Here is a 22,342-nt window from a genome sequence, read left to right as displayed (position 1 = left end):
ATATACTTTATTTTAAAAAATGACATTTTCATAAAAATTCAAGAATCTAACCTATTTTTAAAAATAATTCAAAAACATGGTACCACTGGGATTCGAACCCAGGCCTCTTTCGAGATGAGATAAACTCCACTCAAGTTACTAAACTTGAGTCCCACGCCTTAGACCAACTCGGCCATAGTACCTTATATGGGTTTTTAGAATTATAATATATAAACAATTTAATAATGCATAAATTTGAATTATACAAAAAAAAAATTAAAAATCTAATTAAACAGTTTAAAAAAAAACTTTTTTTATTAAATTAAATATAGATTTATAAATATAAATAATATAAATAAATATTAGACAAGAGATTTGTCTTTAATTTTCTTACGTTTAGATTTATCATGTAATTCTGAGGAGTTATCATTTTGTTCAGCTTCATTCATTTTCCTTTTTTTCTTTTTTTTATTTTGATCTTTTTTTTCTATTTTAGGAATTTCTATGTTAAGATTTTTAGGTATTTCAGTTTCAGAAATTAATTCTTTTATTTCATTTTTTTCCAAGCTTTTTTGTGAATCCATATCTATTATAATATCAGTATCTATATTATATTTTGGTGCTCTATTTCAATTTAGCATTTTATTTAATTAAATATTAAATCATTTACGCTTGAATTTGATATTTTTTCCATGCTTTTCCTGTTGATATAGATGATTTTTCTATTTTCCCTCCCTCCAACATCCGAAGTCTTGCCTCTACTTTTGATTTATTTTCTATTCCAATCGTTGCCATGTCCTTTTCTCCCATTGCATCAACTCTTAAACTAATTGCTGCTTTTGTTGCTAATACTCTTGCTATTTTCCCTTTGTTTTTTGCACTAGCTTGGCCTATTAAGCTAGCATGATATATTAAACCATATTTGGGAGTGTCATGTTTTGTTTTAAGGGCTCGAAAAAGAGCTTTTTCTGCTCCTAAAATTTGAATAGTTGAAGCAGGTTGCTTTGCAAGATTTAACAAAGAACCAGCATGAGCTATAAGACGTGCTCCTACAAGTTCCCCGACCAATGCTGTAAGATTGGGAGCAATAGCTTGCATACGATTATGTAAATATTCTGAAAGTTGGATACGATAGTCTGAAAGTGATAAAATTTGATCTGCTAATAAATTAATGTTTTCTAAATCATCGTTTGTTATTTCCGTTCCCATGGATACTTTAGCAACAGCTTTTAGAGACATTTCAATGTCTTCGGGAAGAATTTCAGAGAAATCTGTTTTATCTGCCATAGTTCTAAATCCCATAGCTTTTATTGCTCTTACATAAGCCATATTATCAGAAATTATTCGTGACATTTCTGGAAAGTGCCAACCATACCATTCTTTTATACGCATTACATATATATTTAATTCTTTATCTAAATCATCTAATAATACAATAGCCTGAATAATCATCGTATCAACTTTATCTGGAGAGAATTTAAGCTTATGCCGTGAAAGACTATGACTTAATCCTAGTATCATATTAGACATATCTGTTAGAGTCAGTCCTGAAATAAGAGCTGTTATATGTTCTCTAATAACACGATAAAGTTCTTGTACAGTAGGATCAGAAATGATAGAAAGATCGAGCCCTGGGATCTTTTTTATCGAACTTGCAAGCCTATAAGTGAAAATTGAATAAAATAATCAAATGTCAATAGAAAAGATACTTTGGGTCAGAAACAATAAGACTATCTTTTTTTCCAGAAAATTCAGAAAGCAAAGAAGCAAGTTTTCCAGTAACTCTTCCTTCAATAATTGCTGATGCATTATCAAGAGCGTCCATTGTATTTTCAAATTTTGAAAATACTTTTAATTTAAGTCTATTAAATTGAGCCAAAAGGCCATTTTAGCAAAATGTTTAAAAATCTTTATATATTTTTTTGGAACATACAAGCTTGAAGCCTTATCTGCTGTATCAAGACTTCTATAAAGCGTCTCTGGCTTTTTCAACACCTTTTCTTTAGCAGAAAATTTAAAAATTGCATATCCAGCACTTGTTTCAGTCAAAACTATAAAAAAATTAGATATTTAGAATGCTCTAATTTAATACAATCAGTCCTACCAAGCATCTTTTTAGTTTCCCTAAAGAATTTTAATAAAATTCTTTAGCTTAAGTTTTTTTTTTTAAGGTTATTCGACAGAAGCTAAATCTCAAAAAATGAAGTTTAAAAAAACTACTTTAGAAAAGTAACGATATGATAAAGATACTACACACAGGATCAAATACATATTTATATAGAAAAATACTTTATCAGAACGTTCAATATTTTTTATTAAGGTTTTCTAAGTTTCATAATATAAGCGCAAAATGGAAACAATCACTTATATCAATTCAACGTAGAAAGAAAAATATCGAAAAACAGAGAAAATTGAAAGAAGAACGCGCTGCTAAACTATGTGATCCAATTATTGCATTTCCTACAGAATTTACTCGTTCTATTTTATATCCAAAAGACGTTTTTACAGAGACAAGTTCTTTTGCAAATTATGCAAATTTTTTCTTTTCTAACGAAGAATTAAACACAATTCTTAAGTCTGCAAAAAAAGCAAATCTTTATCGTGTTGGTCTTTCATCGTCAATGATGAATAAGAATAACTTAGCAAAACTTAAAGAAAAAATATCTAAATATGTTGATATCACTGAAGAAACAGATATCCAATCTTTATTGGAAATTCTATCTAAGAACGATAAGGTACAAGAAACGCTTGATTCAAATAATAATGGGGATAAAAAAAATCATATTATTATTGAACTAGCATCTATTTATAAGATTCAAAGAATATGTAAACAAGAAGATAAGAAAGCGGAAATTATAAAAAAAATTGTAAGCTTAAAAAATAGTAATAGTAAGGCAATACAACTTCAAAACATTTCTATGGCTATTGAGCAATTTAAACAACACGAAACAGATACAGGATCTCCAGAAGTACAAGGTATAATTTATATTATCAATAAATTCTTCATTGTAACTAGTTTTTAGCAGCAATATTTACAGTTCGTATTCATTATTTAAACTCTCATCTTTCTTTTCATCGTAAGGATAAAAACACTTTTAGAGCATTAAGACATTTAGTACACAAACGCCAAAAAATATTAAAATATTTACGTAAAGAAGACCATATAAGATACTTTTCGTGTATTAAAAAACTCGGTTTAACCGACACAGCAATAATAAATGAAATTACAATGTAAAAATTATATATCCTAAAATATTAATGGATAAAAAGTTATATATGTATCTATGTTTTTATGTTATCTAAATTCTTTATCATTTTTTGGTAGTTTTTTATATCATTATCCCATTCATCACCAAAAATATCAACTAACGCTAAACTAAAATCAACACCAATTCCTGCTAAACTTTGCCCACAATTAAAAATTCGGTTAAGTATTAGTGTTTTTGTTTTTTCTTCAGAAATATAAGGAACACATGTAGTTAATGTATTTTTTATTTCAGAGACCATAAATAATGCAAAATTTGAAAGTAATTTTTTTTTCTGCGCTTTTCCATTTAACTCATTTTTATTTATTTTTGAAATATTTTCTAAATTTTCTGATGGCTGAAATGAAGATTCTTCTAAAAATATTAAAATATAATACGAAAATATACTGAAGCTATGTTCTCTGAATATTTCTATATATTCTTTAAGATATTTTCCAGAATCTTCTTGTTGAGGGGGATTTAAATTAGAAATAAGCTTTTCTATATAATTCCAACGACAAAGTAAGAATATATAACATAATTCGGTCTCTGAAAAACCATTTGTTCTATGAAGATAACCAAGAACCTATTCCATTTAACATTAAAAAATTTAAATCAAATTAATTTTTACTTTAGTTGCTTCAGTTAATTTTATAGGCCCCCTTAAAAGTGATAATAATTGTTTTTGCATATCTTCTGAGATATGATTAGTTTGTTTTACTAAGTCTTGAACTATCACAATTTGAGAATATTTAGATTCTAATTGTCTTACATAAAATATTAAACTTATCGCTTCTGAATAACGATTATTTTTTATAAAAGTTTTTATTAAAGATGGAATCTCAAGTATATTTGAAATATATTCCTGATATTGATATAATAAACGTGCTTGGTTAAAAGTTTCACCCAACAAATCTTTTGAAGCTTTAAAATTTGAAATTTTAGTATTAATGGAAATAATTGTTGATTGAATCTTATTAACGGATTCATTGAGCACATCAAAAGATTTAGAGAAATAACTTTCATGATCTATAACTGCAACCAAATTACTATATTCTTTTTGCATAATTTCAATCAGATTAGATATAAGCCCTTGATTTTCAATAACTAATTCATTATGTTTTTCTGATAATTCAGAAATAGAAGACTCTAACAATTCTGATAAATATTGTACAACGAAAGTATTATGTTGAGATTCTTTAGAGAGAAATTCCGAGGAAAGAAGTGTTAACAATGGTTCAAATGAAAGATAAGCTAAATCATCATGGTTATTTGTAATATTCATAATATTTTTAATCGATATTATTTTTCAACGTTTAATAATTTTAAAGACGTAAATGTTAATGAAATCATCGAGTATTAAAATATAATGTATATAAAATTCTACGATATCAATATCTACTACAGTAAAAAAAAGATATTAAAATTATTCTTATACTATAATACATTATATACATATACTTTTTTTATTTTTGTATTTTCTAATTTAATATTCCAAAATTTCTTTTAAAGAAAGTTATTCTTTCCTAAGTTTACGTTTGTTTTTAGAAAATTTTCGTTTTTTCTTTAATTCTATATTTTTTGACCATGAAATTGAGTTTTTCTTGTTTAAAATCATATTTTTTTTTTGATCTATTAACTTTTCATTTTTTCTCAATCTAGATATTTCTTTTGCTTTATTAGTATAAACCAATTTATCTTTCTGGAATAAATTAGTATAAAGAAAAATAACTATAGATATTTTACATCTACAATTTCTTCTTCAAAATCCAGTGTTATATTTTTTAATTCCGGCATTTTAGGAAGATGAAGTAACCCAAAAGAATATGCTATTCCAGAAAAATCAAGATCTTTAATACGAAAGATGAAATGTGCTTGATGCTTTGAATATGCCCTCACGTAAGATACATATGCCCTTAAACCCTAAATACAGTTATAATCTTTTCATCAAAAAAATAAAAATTGATATACCTTTTCATACAAATCCCTATCTTTCTTAACAATATTTCGTATTTCCTTAACTAATGAGAATATTTCTTCTTTAGGTTCACATTCTTCATTCTCTATAAGATCACCATTTTCCCCAATTTTTCTTAAAGCCTCAACAGGTATTTTTCTTACTTTTAACAAGTGTACATAATCTTCTTCCCTTCCTTTATTTAACATAACAACAGCTTTACCAGGTCTACCGGCTCTTCCGGCTCTTCCACAGCGATGTGAAAATACTTTTGGATCTAATGGAGGATCCACTTGAATAACCATATCGACGTTAGGGACATCAAGACCTCTCGCAGCTAAATCCGTAGTAAATAATATTGCTGGTGTTCCTGATAACGTATTGAAAAAATTCTTGTAATTTTTAATCCTTGAAGATGAACTTTGGCGGCCATGAAGAGAAAATATCTTAAACGTCTCCTTTAAATGTGGAATTTGTGAGAAAACTAGGGAAAAATAATCAACACAAACACATGAAAGAAAATAAACGATAAATTTTTTCATTTTCTCTTTAACAAGTGAATAATTTAAAAGCCTAATTAGTTGTAAATATTTTTCTTCTGATTTTACAACAATATATCCTATTTGCAAACTAAAAGAATTAAATATAATGATGTCAAATGAAGGGAAAGAAAATAACCATGAAGGAATTCGTTTGTCCTCTTGGCCATTTTTCTGATTTCCTACTCTAACCACTATTTTAACTGGATTTCTTAATCCTGTTCTGATCAATTTGTCAACTGCATCTGTCATCGTAGCACTAAAAAGACCCGTTCGTCTTTGTTTAGGCAATTTTCTAATAATAGATTCTATTGTAGGCAAAAATCCCATATCTAGTAACCTATCTGCTTCATCCATAACAAGTATCTCTAATTCTTTAGTTTTAACGATAGATGATGAAAGGAAATCATCTATACGACCAGGAGTTCCAATAATGATTGATGGCGATAATTTATCAAACTCGGATATATCATGTTGTATAGTCATTACTCCTCCAATCACGAGCTGTGCTCTTAAATTTAAATCTGTTTCTTCCGACATTTTCATAATAGTTTCATAAACATGGTAAATTTGAGTTGCTAATTCTCTGTTTAATTTTAAACCAATCACCCAACGTATACCGCAACAAACCTCGTAGGCAAAACAATCAATGACCCTATATGATGCCTAGTTAATGCTTCTTCTCTCCTAATTAACTTCTCCAGTATAGGCACCAAAAAAGCCAAGGTTTTTCCTGATCCTGTTATAGCCTAATATTAAGCAAAAAAAAACACAATAAAGGCATACCTCAACAACAACATCCTTGTTTTTCATAAAAAGAGGGATCGTACTTGCTTGTACAGGCGTTGTTTTCTGAAATCCCATAATATCCATGGCGTTTCTTCTATTCAAAAATATTAATTGAGTTTTTTTTTCAAAAAAAACAAACATCCAAGGTGTCAAAGAAACACCAATCTCTTCCCATGAAAGAGAAGAAAAATCCGACATGTTTTGCTCATTTTAAAGGGCTTAAAAGCCCTTTTCTATTTTAAAAACCAAATATTCGAATATTTGCTTTCCGAGCCCCATCTAACTCGATACTCATGTATACTGAGTATATACTCAGTATATACTCAGTAATAAAAATTGCTTTACTCAAACCAATAGACAAATAGATAAGAATAAATTATATTTCAAAGGGTTTATATATATATATATACGAAAACTTATGTTACAGAAAATAAATATAAATATAATGCTGTGGATAAATGTATATCGTTAAATATTTTAAAAGCCAAATGTCAAGCAACCCATAGATAGATAATAATTTTTCGGTAGTTTGAGTTTTTTCACAGGTGCAATAATAAATACGTTCAAGTATAAGGAATGAAAGAAAAAAAACCGTTTCAACCACACCATGTATCGTAAGAACACCCAACCCGTGTACCATACTTGTGACCAGGCAACCCCGAAATCTGCAAAACAGCGTTCACCACACCCCCCATGCCTTCTCCTGCGGCAAAACCCGTCGCAATCGCGAGAGCGTAAATATCGTACGACACCGGCTTATGTTTCTTCCAGTAATGGGCTATAATGGCTCCGATAATCATGGCCGTCGCGTAATACGTCTGCGGCACAACGAATCCCAACCCAATCGCATTGAAATTCGGGATATAAGACCGGTACTTTTGCGGACAATACGAATGCTTAAACACCACAGCTACCACCGATACGATACCAAGCACGATCGACGTATACCCCGAAGACGGGGGAACCTGCAGCTCGGGATTCGTCATGGCGCTCGCAATTGCCCTCCATGCCGCCACCGCCGGTGCTCCAAACACACACGTCTCCGTCGGCGGATAATCCGGCATGAATTGAGACGTGAAACACGGATACGCTTTGCTGAACAAAATGTAAAGAACTACGCTCAACCAAATCGAAAAAAACGACCCGATAATCTGTGCGTAAAACTGAACCCTCGGCTGTGCCCCAAGAAGATGCCCCGTTTTCAAGTCTCCTATCATGTCGACTGACTGAGACGCCGACGACGCCGCCACCGACCCCGCTATAAGGTTAAGCCGCTGTGCTAGCACCTCGTCCATCTTTTGCCCGCTTGATATCGCCCCAAAAATCAATTGGGAACTCTTGGCACACGTTGACAGCGGATTCACGTCCGTCGCCCCCGTCGACTGTGCTCCTATGAATGAAAAAACGAACCCCAGCAGAATCGACAAAAGCGACAGCCCAATCCCTATGCCGTACTGGAAGAAAAGAACCAGACACGTAAAAACCGCCGAAAGCACCAGCAGAGGCACCCATTGCCATGACGGAATCTGTGTATGAGGCGGCGCCGGGTCATCAATCGCATCCTTGAACACCTGCGACTCTTGTCTCCGTATTTTGTAGTAGATCGACTGCAACACCTGCTTAATCCCGCGCCATATAATCCCCCCGCTCATAAAGATCTCCGCGAACGACGCACACAGCATAAGCATCACCCCGGGCCATAGCAGCCAGTACCGAGGCGACGGGTACCGGATCGGATCAAACCCCTTCGGGCTCAGCCGCGATCGGAGATTCATCGAATGGTACCCGCGCCAGTCTGGGTGCTCCGGCGACAACGTCACATACTGCGGCGCCGTCCCCGTCCTCGCTATAATCGGCCCTACAATCCCCCATGCGACAACTGACCCCACGAAAAAGCTGTACGCCGCGTTCATCCCCGTGAAAAACCCAACGCCCAAAAACGCCGGCGTCAGTTGAATCCACCATCCCCAGTTCTCGACCACAATCGCTCCCTTCCACCCCCATTCATACAGCCACCAAAAAACGTGCCAGTTCCACATGATTCCCGGTGCGTAGTCCGAGAAAACCCGCATCAGAATCGCAAACAGAAACGACAGCCCCAGAGACCATGTCTTTTTCCGGATCACCGAGTGTGCAATCGTCCCCGAGTGCAGCGACCGGATCGTCAGCGCACACGCCGACGACGTCGGAAACACCAACCGTTGATACAGGATATAGAATTTCCGTAGTGGAATCACGAAAAAGATCCCGTAGTACGCACTCACCGCCGTAAAGCTTATCAACCGCCAAAAGTCCTCCTCCGGCCCCTTCCCCAGCAAACTCAGCGTATACATCGCCGGGATCGACGACACAAACATGCTTGCCATCCCCCCCGCTGCCGTCGCCGCCGTCTGCACTGTGCAATTCTCTTTCGGCCCAAAGTACCCCCCGCCGAACCACTCGGGCAGCGTCCGCGACACAAACTGCAGAATTGCAAACCCAAAGATCGCTCCAAACAGCTGTGCCCCAAACGTAAATCCCGTCTTCAGCCCTAAATAGATGTTCGACGCCGTCACCACTGCCCCCAGGAAGCTTCCCACCAGAATCGCCCGCACCGTCAACTGTCGCTTCTCCACCGGTGCCTCCGGGTCTTCTGGGAACGGGTTCCCCGCCCGGATGTCGTATGTTTGTGCAAACACGTCTCCCTCCTCCTCTCTCCCCGCCTCCTTCTTTTCCTCTGTGTATCCGCCCGGCGGCGCTGCCGGCGGCGCCTCTCCCGCTCCTGCCTCTGCCGCCTCTACGCCTGCGTCCTCTGCCTTCTAATGTGCCGTCAGCGCTGACTGCTGTTACTGGCGCCACTTACATGGTGCCCATCGCTGCTCATACTCAGACGCGGATGCCTACTGTCGAGACGGCCGATTTCGACCGCGTGCCGCTGATAAGCCTGCGTCTGAACACGCGGGTGTCCGATTATGCGCCGGACTAGGCTGCCGTGGGGGCTTGGCCTTGGGGCGTGCAGCGAGATACGGCTCGAGGTACGGCTCGAGGACCCAGACAGCGGTGCGTGGCGGGTGGACGCCCGCAAGCAGGGCGTCGAGTGTGTCGGGCGCAGGGGCTGCTGCAGGCGGTGGGCACAGGGCAGAGAGGAGTGTGCGCGGGGAGAAGGAGATGCGCAGCTCGGGGGCATAGTCAGTGGACGCATGCGTCCTGGGCGGACCGACCTCGACGCCGAGGGGCCACGGGAGGGCAGTGGCGGGTGTGCGTGTGCGGAGGTAGTGTCTGATATCGGACGCGGGGGTGTCCCGAGAGGGTGCGCGGTGCGGAGGGTGCATGAGGAGGGAGACGAGGCCGCAGGGCGCAAAGGAGTGCATGAAGCGGGAGAGGCCGGGGAGGCCGGACCAGGAGAAGTGGAGCAAGACGAAGCGATGGAGGGCGCGGAGGTCAATGGGCCACGCCCAGGTGAGGCGTGAGGCCTTCCTGCGGAGATGGGGCTCGGGGGTCGTCACGGGGTCGGTGTAGGAGCCGAGGATGTCGAGGCAGGGGAAGTGGGCGGGGAGGGTTAGAGAGGGGTGCTTGGAAGAGAAGTGGCCGTGGGCATTGGTGCGGAGGGAGTGCTCGAGGGAGCGTCTCCAATGGGCAAGATCGGAGTTGGAGTGCACGAGCGAGAGGAGGGCGTCGCCGAAGCCAGCTCTGGCGGCATCGATGGCGGTTTTAATTCCGCAGTGGGGAATGCCGGAGTGATAGTCACCGGAGGACATGAGAGCGACGAGGAGGAGACCGGAGCGGTCGAGGCGAGAGTCCTGGGTGATGCGAGCGAGGCGGTAGAGCGAGACGTGAGAGGAGCCGGAGGGGGAGGAGGGGTCGGAAGGATCGGAAGGGTTAGGGCCCCAGTCCTTAATGACGAGGTCGGAACCGAAGAGGAAGCAATCGACGTCCTCGGACATGACGGCGTCGACAATGGAATTCTTGCGGAGGAGTGCACACTCGGCCTCGGCCTCACCGGGGGCGAGCCAGACGGGGAAGCCGAAGAGCTTGATGAGGCGGACCATGTCAGCAATAAGGAAGGCGGACTTGCGTATTGTCTTCTTTCTCTTGAAGAAGGGCCTATGGGGGCCGTCGAGCACGAAAACGGGGAGGATGCCGAGGTAACGGAGGCGGCAGAGGCGGAAATACAAGGTGCGGAGGTCAGGATTCTGGCCGCCCTGAGCGGCACGGACCTGGTAAAGCCATATGGAAGTGTCGATACCGAGTCGGAGGCCCCGGGGAGACCGGTGGTCTGAGAGATAGGCATCGGAAGCGAGTTTTGCCAGTGCTGTTTTTGTTAGCGCCGATGGGGAAGCAGGTGCGTGGGTTAGTACAGATCCGCTCCTTGGACTGCTCAAGGGAAGCCCAGAGGCCGGGGATCCCCATTTTGTGGAGGATATGCGTGGAATATGCGTGGTTTGCTTGGTTTTCAGCAATACTTTGGTAGTTTTGTTTTTAAATGTTTTTGACGAGTGTTTCCTGATCAACGCTAAGATGCTAAGTAAGCAAAAGCGACGTGTAGCAAAATGCAAAATGTGCAACAGAATGTGCATAAATAGCATGTAATGGCTGGAAATGCATGGTATGCAGTGCATATAGTGCTCTGTACAACGCATATATACAATAAATATGCATATATGCAACGGGCGAGCATCAGACTCATTCAGCAATATAAGCGACTGCCTGGTTGCGAGATATATTGCAAGCGAAAACAAGGCGTGTTTCAATGAGTCGTGGGCAGTAGAAATGCTAGTTTAGAAATAGAAAGTCTAAAATCAGCAGCATAATGCATACAATACGCATATATCCTGTATGCAGTATCGCATGCATACCTCTGATATAATTTACGTGAAACGGTGATATTCCAGGCAGGGCAAAAATACACAAGTGTGCACATGATTTGTAAAAATATGTATGTTTTAGACACAGTTGCAGTATGTAAGCAGTAAATGGTCAGAAAGCATAAAATACTATGGCCAAAAACATAAAAAAGCATAAAATGCCATGGTTCAATATATACATGAATCACGTGAATAATGGTCTGGTGACGAGAGAGCGTTTTGATAAAGCAAGAGTGTATTTGATTTTGTTTTTTTGTATACTGTATGTTGGGAAGACATTATCTAGTCAAGAGTGCAAAGTCTAAAATTGAGTTGTATATATTAGATAAAATTTGTACGGTACAAGTGAATTAAACTATCGAAATGCGCAATATATATCAAAAATTATACACGCATTTCGGCCTTGAACAAATAAATTAATACATTTTCAGAGTAGAAATAAAAGGCAGATGCACTCAGTAATACGAGTATTTTTGCATTTTATATTCTCTTTATACCCGGTATATATTTAGTACATACCCGGTATATACGTCTTGTATACGCCTTGTATACACGTTGTGCATCTGGATTTTATATTTAGGACTCCAAGCTATGCTCTAAAATAAATGCACTAAATTACATTGATCAAGCTATTTGCACTATATAAAATAGTATAAATGTGTATATATACTCAGATTATACGCACTTAGTGTTTTTTCTTAAGCTTTCGTACACACTATAACTAATTTTCGACTTGGAAAAAAACGGATAAGCTGACGGACGTTATTTAACTAATAATGTGCATATAGAGAAAGTCCTTTTTTCTATTTATACTAAAACATACGACGACGTTACCTTGTCTGTCAAATAGGAAACGTTTATTCATATGCGGATCCTCTCACAGACTTGTACAACACGTCATGGTTATTCACGACTAGTACGGCTGCCACATCAGTATTTGATAACCCTATCTCTAAGCCTTAATTGAGCACATTTGATGGAGGAGACGTCTCTAGATGAGAGCTCAGCAAGATTTTTCAAAACAGCTGAGTCTACATATGTTCCGTGGATGATGCAGCCTGTTTATGAATGGACATCTAGTCAACAACAAGCAGTGCAACATCATCAGGGAATGCAAGCAGGAACACATGGAATTCATGCAGTTCCAGTGTATGCACAAGGACAGGATTCAACAGGGCTTTCAGAAGCGGTTTATCCTGTATACACATCGGGAACATCATTAGACGTTGGTACAGCAGGACAAAGAACTGGGAAATCTATTTACACACCTGGTCTTATCTATGGATATGGTACACATGCTTTACCAGGTGCATCTGGTGCACCATATGCATCAATTAATAATCAAATAAATTCTCAAGCAGGTCTTCAAATGACAGCGCCAATTAACCCTGCAATGGGTGCTTCAATTAATGGGCCAATGTGTGCTTCTGCTGGAGTTCCGTCTTCGTTTCCACCATCTTCAAGTGCTGTTACTGCTATTTCGCCGTCGCTTTCTCAACCGCATTCTACGTTGCCTTTTTATACAGGTACTGGATATTTTCAAAAAATAGTTCCAACTGCACGCTCATCTGCTTCTACCACATCGACAATGCCGTCAACATTAGTAAAACAGGGTGTTTCAGATAATCTTATGGTATCTTTAATGGAGTTTATGAACAAAAGAGGCACGCCAATAACTGCGATTCCGTATATTGGTGAACAGCAGGTGAATTTAATAGCATTGTATATTCACGTGATGCGTCTAGGTGGGCAGTACAAGGTTATACAAACTAATGCGTGGCCGAGTATTGCGCAGGCACTTGGTATTAATTTAATACCAAATGGCGCTCAGCAATTAGCAGAATGCTATAAAACATATCTTGCACCGTACGAAGAAGCATGGACATATAATCAGCAACTGCTGATGCAACAACAGGCACAAGTACAATTGCCACTTTCTGATAAAGTTAAGCATGGGTTTGTTCAAGAACAAGACGATTCACAAAAAAATATGAATTGTAATGCGGAAAGTAAGGCTTGCCATTTTCAAGAATATTCAGTGCCATTGAAACCTGCATTACAATCGGGAGTTTTGGTTAATGCTGATAATCTTCAATTGACAAACACTTCATCACAAATATCTTCTATACAAGTATATAAACCAAAGAAACGAGTTATTGAAACCTATGGTGGCTTTGATATGCAGCTAATAACAAAAATGAGTTCAGATTTAGAAGACCTCAAGTGTAGACCACCTACATTACATGAATTGGGTACCGTTAATATTTATGCTCTAATAATGAGTATTAAGTCAAGATTGCATTCAGAAGTTAATAGAGCACTTGATGTTTTTACCATTATTACAGGAGACAAAAGATGGGGGTTACCACTTATAGAATGTGAAGAGTTATTGGATTGTATAATAGAAATGGCAGATGATGAGTATAGTTTATTAGTTGAGGATATAAAGGTAATGGATGAGACTATGTCTGTGCTATCTTATGAGCAAATGATAAATTTATGTTATGATGAGATAGAAAATTTAACCGTTAATTGTCGACCAGGAAGTTTAGCTTATGAAAAAACTAAATCTGCTGAAAAAATTTTATGTATTACAACTATTTTAAGAAATTTATCTTTTACCGAAGAAAATCAAGATTTTATGGCAAAAAACATATCATTACTTACTCTAATAGAACACTTAATAATAATGACATCAAAAACCGACATTCCAGAAATATCATGCCGTTTACGACTAGACTTAGCAAAAGATCTGATTACTCTTCTTTCAAATATTTCTCAAAGTGTTCTTATAGAAAACGTTTCTACTGCTAGAGCAATAATTTCTTTAATTATTGCATTTTCTCCTTATTCAAATATTTCGTCTGATCCAGATAAAATTGTATTTACACCTTACAATCCAACACTACATCCATACCTTCCAGCAGCTGTAGATACTCTCGCAAAACTATTTGCAAGAAGTTTTCCAAATCGACATACTTTTACAAAAGTTATGATTTCAATATCTTCTAAACAGTGTCTTAGAGACAACATTTTTATCCGAGCGCTTCTATTATGCATATCACCAATACCTTTATCTAGTCTAACTCATCCAATTCATACATGTGAGATGCGGCTTGCTCTGCTTGAGCATTGTACACTTGCTGCAGAAACAATTGTTAGCATTTTTCCAAAAGAAACCACTCTTGCTAGATCTTTGCTATTCGCTGATGATGGTTTTCCTAATAGTCTTATAAGATTGGCTTGTTTACTTAGTTCAATTGGAGGTGGTCAACTACCCCATCAACTTTATAATATTGAGTCAAATCCATTTTCCCGGTTTGCGCGACGTATAATGAACATTTTACATATTTTAATTAAAAAAGCTAAAAAAGAAAAACCACTCAATGAAATGTATCATGTATTTTTTACATCAAAAAAAGAACAGCTTTTAGGAAGTCTTCTTACTCCACATATGGATGGTATGATTATAAAAAATTTATGGTCTTTAATTGAAGAGGATAATATGATAGAAACATTATAATACATTTTAATACATTTTTTCATATTTTAGAATTATATAAACCAAGTTGTATATAATATCACTTATCTTTGGAATCATCTTTGGGATATATTTTCATGCATATTATAAATCAAAATCCATCTTTGGAGAGTATATCTTTCACTTGTCTTACTTTCGAGCCTTTTATAATTATGTGTCTTGTTAAATGGTTAACGAACGCTTCTTTTTCTTTTAGTTTAAGGTCTTTTTCAAGTTTTTTACATAGTTCCTAGGACGTTAAGATAATTGAATAAATCTCATTTATTTTACATAAACATCTCCTTCTACTCTTCGAATGATTGTTTGAAATTTAGTTCCTCCACCTTTAATATCCAAATAAACAGGAAGACTTCCAAAACGTGTCCTTCTAACGATATAGTCCTGATAACGTGTAGAACAGGAAAAGAATTTATTGTTTCTAAGTAAGATTTTATTTATTCCTATTATAAAAATAAGTTTATTGATTGTATTTTTTCAAAAAAAAATACCAAAAAATATTAATTTTTTTTCAAAAAAAAAAGGACTTTTAATTTTTTCAAAAAGTTCCATAGAAAATCTTGTTTCTTTTTGTGTAAGAAAATGCATTTTAATTTTTTAATAAAAAATTAAAGGTTTCATTTTTTAAAATTGATAAATTATAATCGACATCTAAAATTTAAGCGATAGACAAGTTTTAAAATCTTAATGTTTCGTTTAAAATGTATTCTGAAATAAAGGAAAAGGCATCGTTTATATCTTCAGGTCCTACTTTAGCCAATTTCTTTTCTTACATACTAACCTTAATAGATCCTTCTCAATATGATCTTGTTCCACGTATGCTTCCGTATCTTGACAAACATTTAATTTTTCCTTTATTGGAATTTTTACAGGAAAAAAATATATATGAGAAGAAAGTTATGCTTCAGGCAAAATATGATTTATTAATTGAAACTTATATGACTGATTATATTATAAATTTATCACAAGAAATAAGTTTTATAGATCCTTTGTTTAAAAGTTATATAGAGTTTACCAAAAAAAAAGAAGAAGTAGAAATGTTTGATGCACTAAATAGTGAAAGTCAAAAGGTTTTAGAAGTGCTTGACAATCCTGAGGTAATCGCTGCTTTAAAACAAGATAAAGCACAAAATTTGCAATATTTGAAAGATTCACATGGAGTATGTATTTTTGTTTTTTTTTTTTTTTTTTTTAAAAAAAGTAAAATATCACAAAATTCTGATATAGTGAACTAGCTTACTGTTGAAATGATTAATTCCTTGTACAAATTTGGAAATTTTCAATATAATTCTGGTAACTATGCAAGTGCAGTGGATCTTCTTTATCATTTTAGAGCCTTAGTAATCCTCATTTTTTTAAAGTTATGAAAGTTAATATATTTTAAGTCTATGGATAATGAGTTAAATGTTTCTGCAACATGGGGAAAGTTAGCATCTGAGATTTTGACTGTTAATTGGGAACGTGCTTTAGAAGAAGTAAATAAATTAAAAGAAATTATTGATACAAAGGTTTTTTATTTAAAAAAAAAGACAGTTCTTTAACGATTTGTATTAGAGTTTTTCTAGTCCGATTTTTCAACTTAAACATCGGACGTGGCTAATTCATTGGTCTCTTTTCCCTTTTTTTAATCACGAAACAGGAAGAATAGCTCTTTGTGAATTATTTTTTTCTCCATCATATATGAACACAATTCAGACATCATGTCCATGGATTTTAAGATATTTAACTGTTGCAGTTATTACAACGCGATCACAAGTACGAAATGCAATGCATTATCAACGTCGTATGAAAGAATTAGTAAAAGTGATTGACCAAGAATCATATGAATATATGGATCCTGTTATACAATTTATTAAAGTCTTGTATATTCAGTTTGATTTTGAAGATGCTCAGAATTCTCTTAAAGAAGCAGAAGAAATATTGAAAAATGACTTTTTTTTAGTAGGAATGTGTTCTGAATTTGTTAATTCTGCACATTATCTTATGGCGGAAGCTTATTGTAAGATTTATCAACGTATTGATATTGAGTAAGTATATATTATTTCGCTTTTTTTACATTAAAAAATCAGTGACCTTTCGAAACGATTAAATTTCTCACATGATCAAATCGTTAAGTTTATTCATGACGATCTTATAGATTTAAATGCAAAAATAGATTTTAAAGAAGTAAATATATTTTTTCGATATGTATATTATATATTAACATTAAAGGGTACTATTGTTATGAATCATCTTTCTCAACCTATATATCAACAAGTTATTGAACGTACAAAAGGATTAAATTTTAGAACTCAAGTTTTAGCACAAGCAATTGCTCGCCGACAACAAGGAGATAAAAAAGAAACAATATCTGAAATAGTAACATAATTAGGTTTAAAATTGATTAGTAAACAAATGCTTCAAATTCATAATTTAAAAATTTAAATTTTGTATTAAAAATGATTCAGATTTTGATTTATATTTTCAAATATTAAAATTATGATTTAATTTAAATTACATTTAAAAAAACTATTTTTTATTCACTCATTTTTTTTGTTTCTTTTGATAGATAATTATTAAATGTTTTATAATTTAAAAATGCAATAAATATCCCCTAATTAGTGTCATACAATTTCTAACATTCTTATTATAAAAATATTAAATATTTAATTCATTACACTCTAAACAGTCCATACATTTAGTAATTTAATTATACTCAATTTTTGATTTTCAAAAAATAAGAAAATCAAAAGTACATTATTAATTTAGTAATATAATATTTTAATTAGAATAATTATAATAATTATAAAAATCATTAAATTAAAATATACGACTAATCATCTATTTCTAACACTTTATTAATATCAGAATTTTCATTAGTATTTAAATCATAGAATTGTTTAGAAGAATTTGTTAATGCTTCTACATCAAATAATGTAATTTTTCTTAATTTATAATGTTCTAATAAAAAAAGTATATTTTTAGAAAGGATATCTGTTGATGTACTACACGGTGAATTTGTTAGTTTTATAACAAAATGAATAAATTGAAGCGAAATAAGGTTATTAGATTGAGAAGATATTTCTTGTCTCTTCAGATCATTTAAAAGCTTCGTTTTAAAAGACTGATAAGTGAGAATTTTTTGATTTGATCCTTTTTTTAAACATGAATCCTCTATAGGAAGATTCTTCAAATCATTTGTTTTAATTGAAATAAACATATCTGATGCATGTCCATTATTTAATACTTGTTGAGCCTTTTGTAGTCCTTTTTTTACATACCAAAGTAATTTTTTCCAATCCTCATTTAGTATATTTGCTTTTGCTACAAAAAATAAATCATATGGTACAACTTAATTTGTTTAATATATATTTTTTAAAAAAGGTATATAAGTACCTGGTAAATAAGGAAAATTATTTTTATTTCGAGAAAGTAAAACTTGGCGAGCAGCTTCTCTTAAACGCCGACGTATTTTAGATCTAATACATGCAACATTTGATATCCTCTTTTTAGACGTTAAAACAGTTATACGAATTAACCCTCTAAGGTAATAGATATTTGACTGGCGACTAATTCTATAAACACTTCTTTCAATATTTTCACCGTTTGAAGAAGGTGTATTCAAATCTTTTCTTGGATAAAATCTTAAACTAAATAAATCACAATAAAATTGAGGTTTTTTAAGGATTATTTTTTTTGATATACTTTGAAAATATTGTCCCCAGATTCTACCAAGTTTTACTTGAGGAACGGATAATATTTTATTCTGAAAATTATTTTTTAAAGATAAAAATGTTTTCATAATAAAACAAAAGAAAAAGAAAACTCTATACGAATTATCCAGACATTTTCTTTAAAACATTTTTATTTAATATTTATTTATAGCAACAGTAATTATTTTAACGTTAAAAATTAACTATTTTTAATTGATTATTTGATAATTTTTAAGAGAATAAAAGTAATAAATATGATTTTAAAAAAATATGATATATAAATATTCAATCAAATTTTGGAAATTTAATTTATTTTTTTTCAAAAATTGATAAAAATTTTTTTATAAATATAATTTTTTTATAAGAAATTTTATAAGTAAAAATAAGAAATATATATTTATTAATCTTATTAATCTTTTGTTTTTATTAATTTAATAGCTTAAAAAAAATAATAATTTTAAAAAATTTAAAAAGTTTCATATATTTTTATAAATATTTGATAGACAAATTTAATTATAGCTTATAAGTTTTTAATATAAAAATTATGTTTATTTTATTTGAAAACTCAATATTTAACATATAATTATATGCATTTTTTAATCTATTGATTAATATAAGAAATATGAAAACATAGTATTTTCGAATTTATACAAAAGTAAAGATATTTGTTTTAAACATTATTGCGTGGCATTTAAGAAATTAAAATAATAACTTATTATCTAAAATGTCAGGTTAAAGATATTATTTATGGATTTGAATATCAAAATTTAAGAAAGATAAAGTTGTATTTTAGAATATATTTTTAGAATTTTATATAATTAATGTCTTTTAAAATTTACTAATATATTATATAGATAATTTCAAATATTTTTATGTTCCTTATAATACAAGATATCTGTATGACATTACACTTGTAGAAGTACATATGAACTCTACCTAAATGCTTTTTATGGGACCTCAATTATGTGAATATATTGATTCATAATAAACCAACAAAAAAATAAGCCAAAAACAATCACAGAAATATAATGTAATGAATGATTAATATCTTTTCCCAATAGTTTAATTGTAATATTATTTTCACTTTATGCCGGTTTACAGAAACTATTTTGCGCCATTTATTTCCATAATACAATTAATTATGTTTTATATATCACCAATTATATTGGATGATCCTTCTTTATTATCTATCCACTGATCAAACAGTATTTTAGGTCTAAAGGGCCATTTATCAAAAAGTTGTGCAATTTCATCAAAATCTTCTCGTGTCATTTCATCTATTTTTTTTTCAAGTAATTCTAAGGATAATTCCTTTGCTAATACATCAGCACCTGGCCCGAGTGTTCTAAAGAAATTATAAATATTCATTTTTTAACAAAAATTACCCTAATGCTTTTATAAGAGGTGTTTTTCTCAAAGCGAAAAGATGCTTAACAACATAATCAAATATTTCTAGTGAAGCTTTATTGATATAAAATTACTAAAAAATAAAAAAAGATAATGTTTGATACTTACATTTGATTGGAATTTTTGATAATGGAATAACCTCTATTAATATTAAATCTTTCTAAAATTATATATAAATAAAATAACAAATGCTTCATTTTATTAACCTCTCGAATAAAATCATTTGATACTGTTTTTAATGTAGGCTGTAACCCTAGAAAATCATTATTTCCAACAATAATTCTGCAATCAGCAACAGATTCACAAATAACACTAAGTCTACACCTTCCTTGTTTTCCAGGTATTGCTAAAAGTCTTTTTGCTAAGGGTGTTGTAACCCAAAGAAGCATACGTATTCGCCCATACTGATGAATCCATATTTCATCAAAACGTGCAGTAAAAAATTGCACAAGTAACTGTTCTCCCAAAGACCCATATGGAAGATGCGCCATAAACAAAAGTGATGTGTGAATCTGATCCATTGATTGGCATGGTGGTTTAAATAATTCTTGAGTTATTAACTTAGAATATGATGACCATAAAAAACCATCTAATTCTGTTAAAATAATCTGATTAGGTGCTTTCTCTCGAATTTTCTATTAATTATATTAAAATTATAGTTTTATACTGAATCCAATGATTCTACATCAAGAATTGGATGAAATGTTTTATTGGGTTCCATAAGAATATAATGTTTCGGTCTAATTTTTTTTAACAGTGCTTGAGTCATCATTCCTGGACCTTAACAGATTAAAAATATTTTTAATTCAACACGAGATCTACCTGGACTCATTTCAATAATAGTTGCATCATGATATGTATTTAATTCCAAAGTATTAACTGCACGTTCTAATAAACATTAAATCTAAAACTTTTTTTAAAAAAAAAAAAACCTGCAATAACTGGATTGATTAGTACTGAATTTCTCCATGTCTTATGAAGACTTTTCTGTAAAAAAGACTTTAATGTCAGTGTTGTCATTTTTTTTTAACGTTTGACATCGTAATAATCTTGAATTTTTATTAAAATGCGCCTAAAAATTAAATACAGAGAAAGTGTACATGAAATTGAATTGAATGAAGAAGATACAATTGAAGATCTTCAAGCAGCTATTATGTCTGTTTTAGATGTTAATAATTTTGAAATAAAACATAAATTTCCTCCACGGAAAATCGATATTTCTGATTCTGATAAGACTTTGAAATTCTTTGACATCCGTGATGCAGAAGTCCTTATAATTAAAGACATCGAAACTTCTTCATTTTTTTCACCTAAAAAAAGTCAAAATTTTAATCAAAAAAGTACATTTCCAGCGGAATTAGCACAAACACATGTTTCTGAATCCTCATATGATATATTTTCCCCACCAGAGATTGAGCTTGCACATGGAGACGAAAAAGTAGTTCTTAGAGTTATGGAGAATGAGTATATTTTCAGATTACAAATTTTAGTTACTTAATAATGGAATAGCAATTCATGTTTGTTTCGTGCAGTAGGATATTTAATTATGGGAAAAATGGATACAGCAAATGAATTACGGTCATTAGTTGCACAAGCAATTCAAAATGATCCAATAACATATTCAGATGTAATTCTTGGACGTTCAAGGGACGAATATTGTAAATGGATTAATAAGACTAACAGTTGGGGTGGAGCAATTGAAATATCAATTCTCGCTAACCATTTTGATATTGAGATATGTTCAATAGATGTTGCTACAGGAAGAGCTGATCGTTTTGGTACGTTCATATGCTTTTTTTTTTGTTTTTTTTTTATTTTTAAATTTAATTTTTAAATAACTAAATACATTTAGGAGAAGGAAGGCCTATGTGTGGGTTCATTGTGTATTCAGGTAATATTTAAATCTGAAAAATGATTTTATGTTTATTAACAGGAAATAAGGGATTCATTACGATGCTATCGCGTTAACACCAAGATCAGGTGCGTCGCCTGACTTTGATACAACAATATTTTCAGTTGAGGACTTAGATGTAAAGAATGCTATTTTTAAGCTTACGGATCATTTACGAAAAATCCATTATTATACAGATACAACAAATTTCTTATTAAAATGTAAAGACTGTCATATGAGTCTTCGTGGAAAAAAGGATGCATTAGAACATGTTAAGACAACAGGACATGTAAATTTTGATGAATATTAAAAGCCATAAAAGTTGCATAGCATTTAAAAGCTTTTTTGAAGATAATGTATTGATAAAATCTAATAATGAAATTTATTTTACAATAAAATATTAGAATTTTAATAATAATAATAATAATAAATATGATTCAAAATAGATGATGATTATTGTC

At 33.4% G+C, this 22,342-nt stretch overlaps 12 protein-coding genes and 1 non-coding gene across 13 annotated transcripts; 5 read left to right on the top strand and 8 right to left on the bottom strand.

The window, feature by feature from the left end:
• Window positions 1–77: 77 nt before the first annotated feature.
• T551_05044 lies at window positions 78–182 on the bottom strand. The gene has a single exon. It is a non-coding gene; the product is annotated as a tRNA-Leu (tRNA).
• Window positions 183–341: 159 nt separating this feature from the next.
• Window positions 342–2,090, bottom strand: T551_03239 (RNA-processing protein NOP58; the record flags this gene model as incomplete). Its single annotated transcript, XM_018375502.1, has 5 exons — window positions 342–603; window positions 650–1,639; window positions 1,689–1,841; window positions 1,913–2,030; window positions 2,072–2,090. The coding sequence occupies 5 exons, from the start codon at window positions 2,088–2,090 to the stop codon at window positions 342–344; spliced, it is 1,542 nt and encodes a 513-aa protein (XP_018228401.1).
• Window positions 2,091–2,179: 89 nt separating this feature from the next.
• Window positions 2,180–3,214, top strand: T551_03238 (ribosomal protein S15; the record flags this gene model as incomplete). The annotated part of the gene is made up of 3 exons (XM_018375501.1): window positions 2,180–2,208; window positions 2,261–2,955; window positions 3,003–3,214. 3 exons carry the CDS (start codon window positions 2,180–2,182, stop codon window positions 3,212–3,214), a joined length of 936 nt encoding a protein of 311 aa, XP_018228400.1.
• Window positions 3,215–3,261: 47 nt separating this feature from the next.
• On the bottom strand, window positions 3,262–4,509 carry T551_03237 (uncharacterized protein; the record flags this gene model as incomplete). The annotated part of the gene is made up of 2 exons (XM_018375500.1): window positions 3,262–3,810; window positions 3,856–4,509. 2 exons carry the CDS (start codon window positions 4,507–4,509, stop codon window positions 3,262–3,264), a joined length of 1,203 nt encoding a protein of 400 aa, XP_018228399.1.
• Window positions 4,510–4,740: 231 nt separating this feature from the next.
• On the bottom strand, window positions 4,741–6,707 carry T551_03236 (uncharacterized protein; the record flags this gene model as incomplete). Its single annotated transcript, XM_018375499.1, has 6 exons — window positions 4,741–4,926; window positions 4,971–5,147; window positions 5,196–6,306; window positions 6,351–6,469; window positions 6,507–6,603; window positions 6,649–6,707. 6 exons carry the CDS (start codon window positions 6,705–6,707, stop codon window positions 4,741–4,743), a joined length of 1,749 nt encoding a protein of 582 aa, XP_018228398.1.
• A 398-nt stretch (window positions 6,708–7,105) lies between these two features.
• Window positions 7,106–8,284, bottom strand: T551_03235 (uncharacterized protein; the record flags this gene model as incomplete). Its single annotated transcript, XM_018375498.1, has 1 exon — window positions 7,106–8,284. One exon carries the CDS (start codon window positions 8,282–8,284, stop codon window positions 7,106–7,108), a length of 1,179 nt encoding a protein of 392 aa, XP_018228397.1.
• A 1,404-nt stretch (window positions 8,285–9,688) lies between these two features.
• T551_03234 (uncharacterized protein) lies at window positions 9,689–10,981 on the top strand (the record flags this gene model as incomplete). Its single annotated transcript, XM_018375497.1, has 4 exons — window positions 9,689–9,928; window positions 10,052–10,633; window positions 10,678–10,797; window positions 10,844–10,981. 4 exons carry the CDS (start codon window positions 9,689–9,691, stop codon window positions 10,979–10,981), a joined length of 1,080 nt encoding a protein of 359 aa, XP_018228396.1.
• A 1,348-nt stretch (window positions 10,982–12,329) lies between these two features.
• T551_03233 (uncharacterized protein) lies at window positions 12,330–14,876 on the top strand (the record flags this gene model as incomplete). Its single annotated transcript, XM_018375496.1, has 1 exon — window positions 12,330–14,876. The coding sequence occupies one exon, from the start codon at window positions 12,330–12,332 to the stop codon at window positions 14,874–14,876; it is 2,547 nt and encodes an 848-aa protein (XP_018228395.1).
• A 109-nt stretch (window positions 14,877–14,985) lies between these two features.
• On the bottom strand, window positions 14,986–15,479 carry T551_03232 (mitochondrial 54S ribosomal protein IMG2; the record flags this gene model as incomplete). Its single annotated transcript, XM_018375495.1, has 3 exons — window positions 14,986–15,123; window positions 15,165–15,334; window positions 15,383–15,479. The coding sequence occupies 3 exons, from the start codon at window positions 15,477–15,479 to the stop codon at window positions 14,986–14,988; spliced, it is 405 nt and encodes a 134-aa protein (XP_018228394.1).
• A 113-nt stretch (window positions 15,480–15,592) lies between these two features.
• T551_03231 (uncharacterized protein) lies at window positions 15,593–17,258 on the top strand (the record flags this gene model as incomplete). The annotated part of the gene is made up of 7 exons (XM_018375494.1): window positions 15,593–15,635; window positions 15,681–16,051; window positions 16,127–16,231; window positions 16,277–16,399; window positions 16,446–16,918; window positions 16,961–17,057; window positions 17,103–17,258. The coding sequence occupies 7 exons, from the start codon at window positions 15,593–15,595 to the stop codon at window positions 17,256–17,258; spliced, it is 1,368 nt and encodes a 455-aa protein (XP_018228393.1).
• Window positions 17,259–17,703: 445 nt separating this feature from the next.
• Window positions 17,704–18,672, bottom strand: T551_03230 (uncharacterized protein; the record flags this gene model as incomplete). The annotated part of the gene is made up of 2 exons (XM_018375493.1): window positions 17,704–18,221; window positions 18,267–18,672. 2 exons carry the CDS (start codon window positions 18,670–18,672, stop codon window positions 17,704–17,706), a joined length of 924 nt encoding a protein of 307 aa, XP_018228392.1.
• Window positions 18,673–19,729: 1,057 nt separating this feature from the next.
• Window positions 19,730–21,010, bottom strand: T551_03229 (RNA polymerase specificity factor; the record flags this gene model as incomplete). Its single annotated transcript, XM_018375492.1, has 7 exons — window positions 19,730–19,928; window positions 19,969–20,044; window positions 20,099–20,150; window positions 20,197–20,625; window positions 20,658–20,770; window positions 20,813–20,878; window positions 20,923–21,010. 7 exons carry the CDS (start codon window positions 21,008–21,010, stop codon window positions 19,730–19,732), a joined length of 1,023 nt encoding a protein of 340 aa, XP_018228391.1.
• A 46-nt stretch (window positions 21,011–21,056) lies between these two features.
• On the top strand, window positions 21,057–22,191 carry T551_03228 (ubiquitin-specific protease OTU1; the record flags this gene model as incomplete). The annotated part of the gene is made up of 4 exons (XM_018375491.1): window positions 21,057–21,454; window positions 21,500–21,768; window positions 21,843–21,881; window positions 21,932–22,191. The coding sequence occupies 4 exons, from the start codon at window positions 21,057–21,059 to the stop codon at window positions 22,189–22,191; spliced, it is 966 nt and encodes a 321-aa protein (XP_018228390.1).
• Window positions 22,192–22,342: the final 151 nt, after the last annotated feature.

Source organism: Pneumocystis jirovecii, assembly GCF_001477535.1.
Source record: "Pneumocystis jirovecii RU7 chromosome Unknown supercont1.15, whole genome shotgun sequence".
NCBI classification, from domain to species: Eukaryota; Fungi; Ascomycota; class Pneumocystomycetes; order Pneumocystales; family Pneumocystaceae; genus Pneumocystis; species Pneumocystis jirovecii.
Note: the sequence above shows the minus strand (reverse complement) of the source record. Positions and strands in the feature narration are given on the sequence as shown.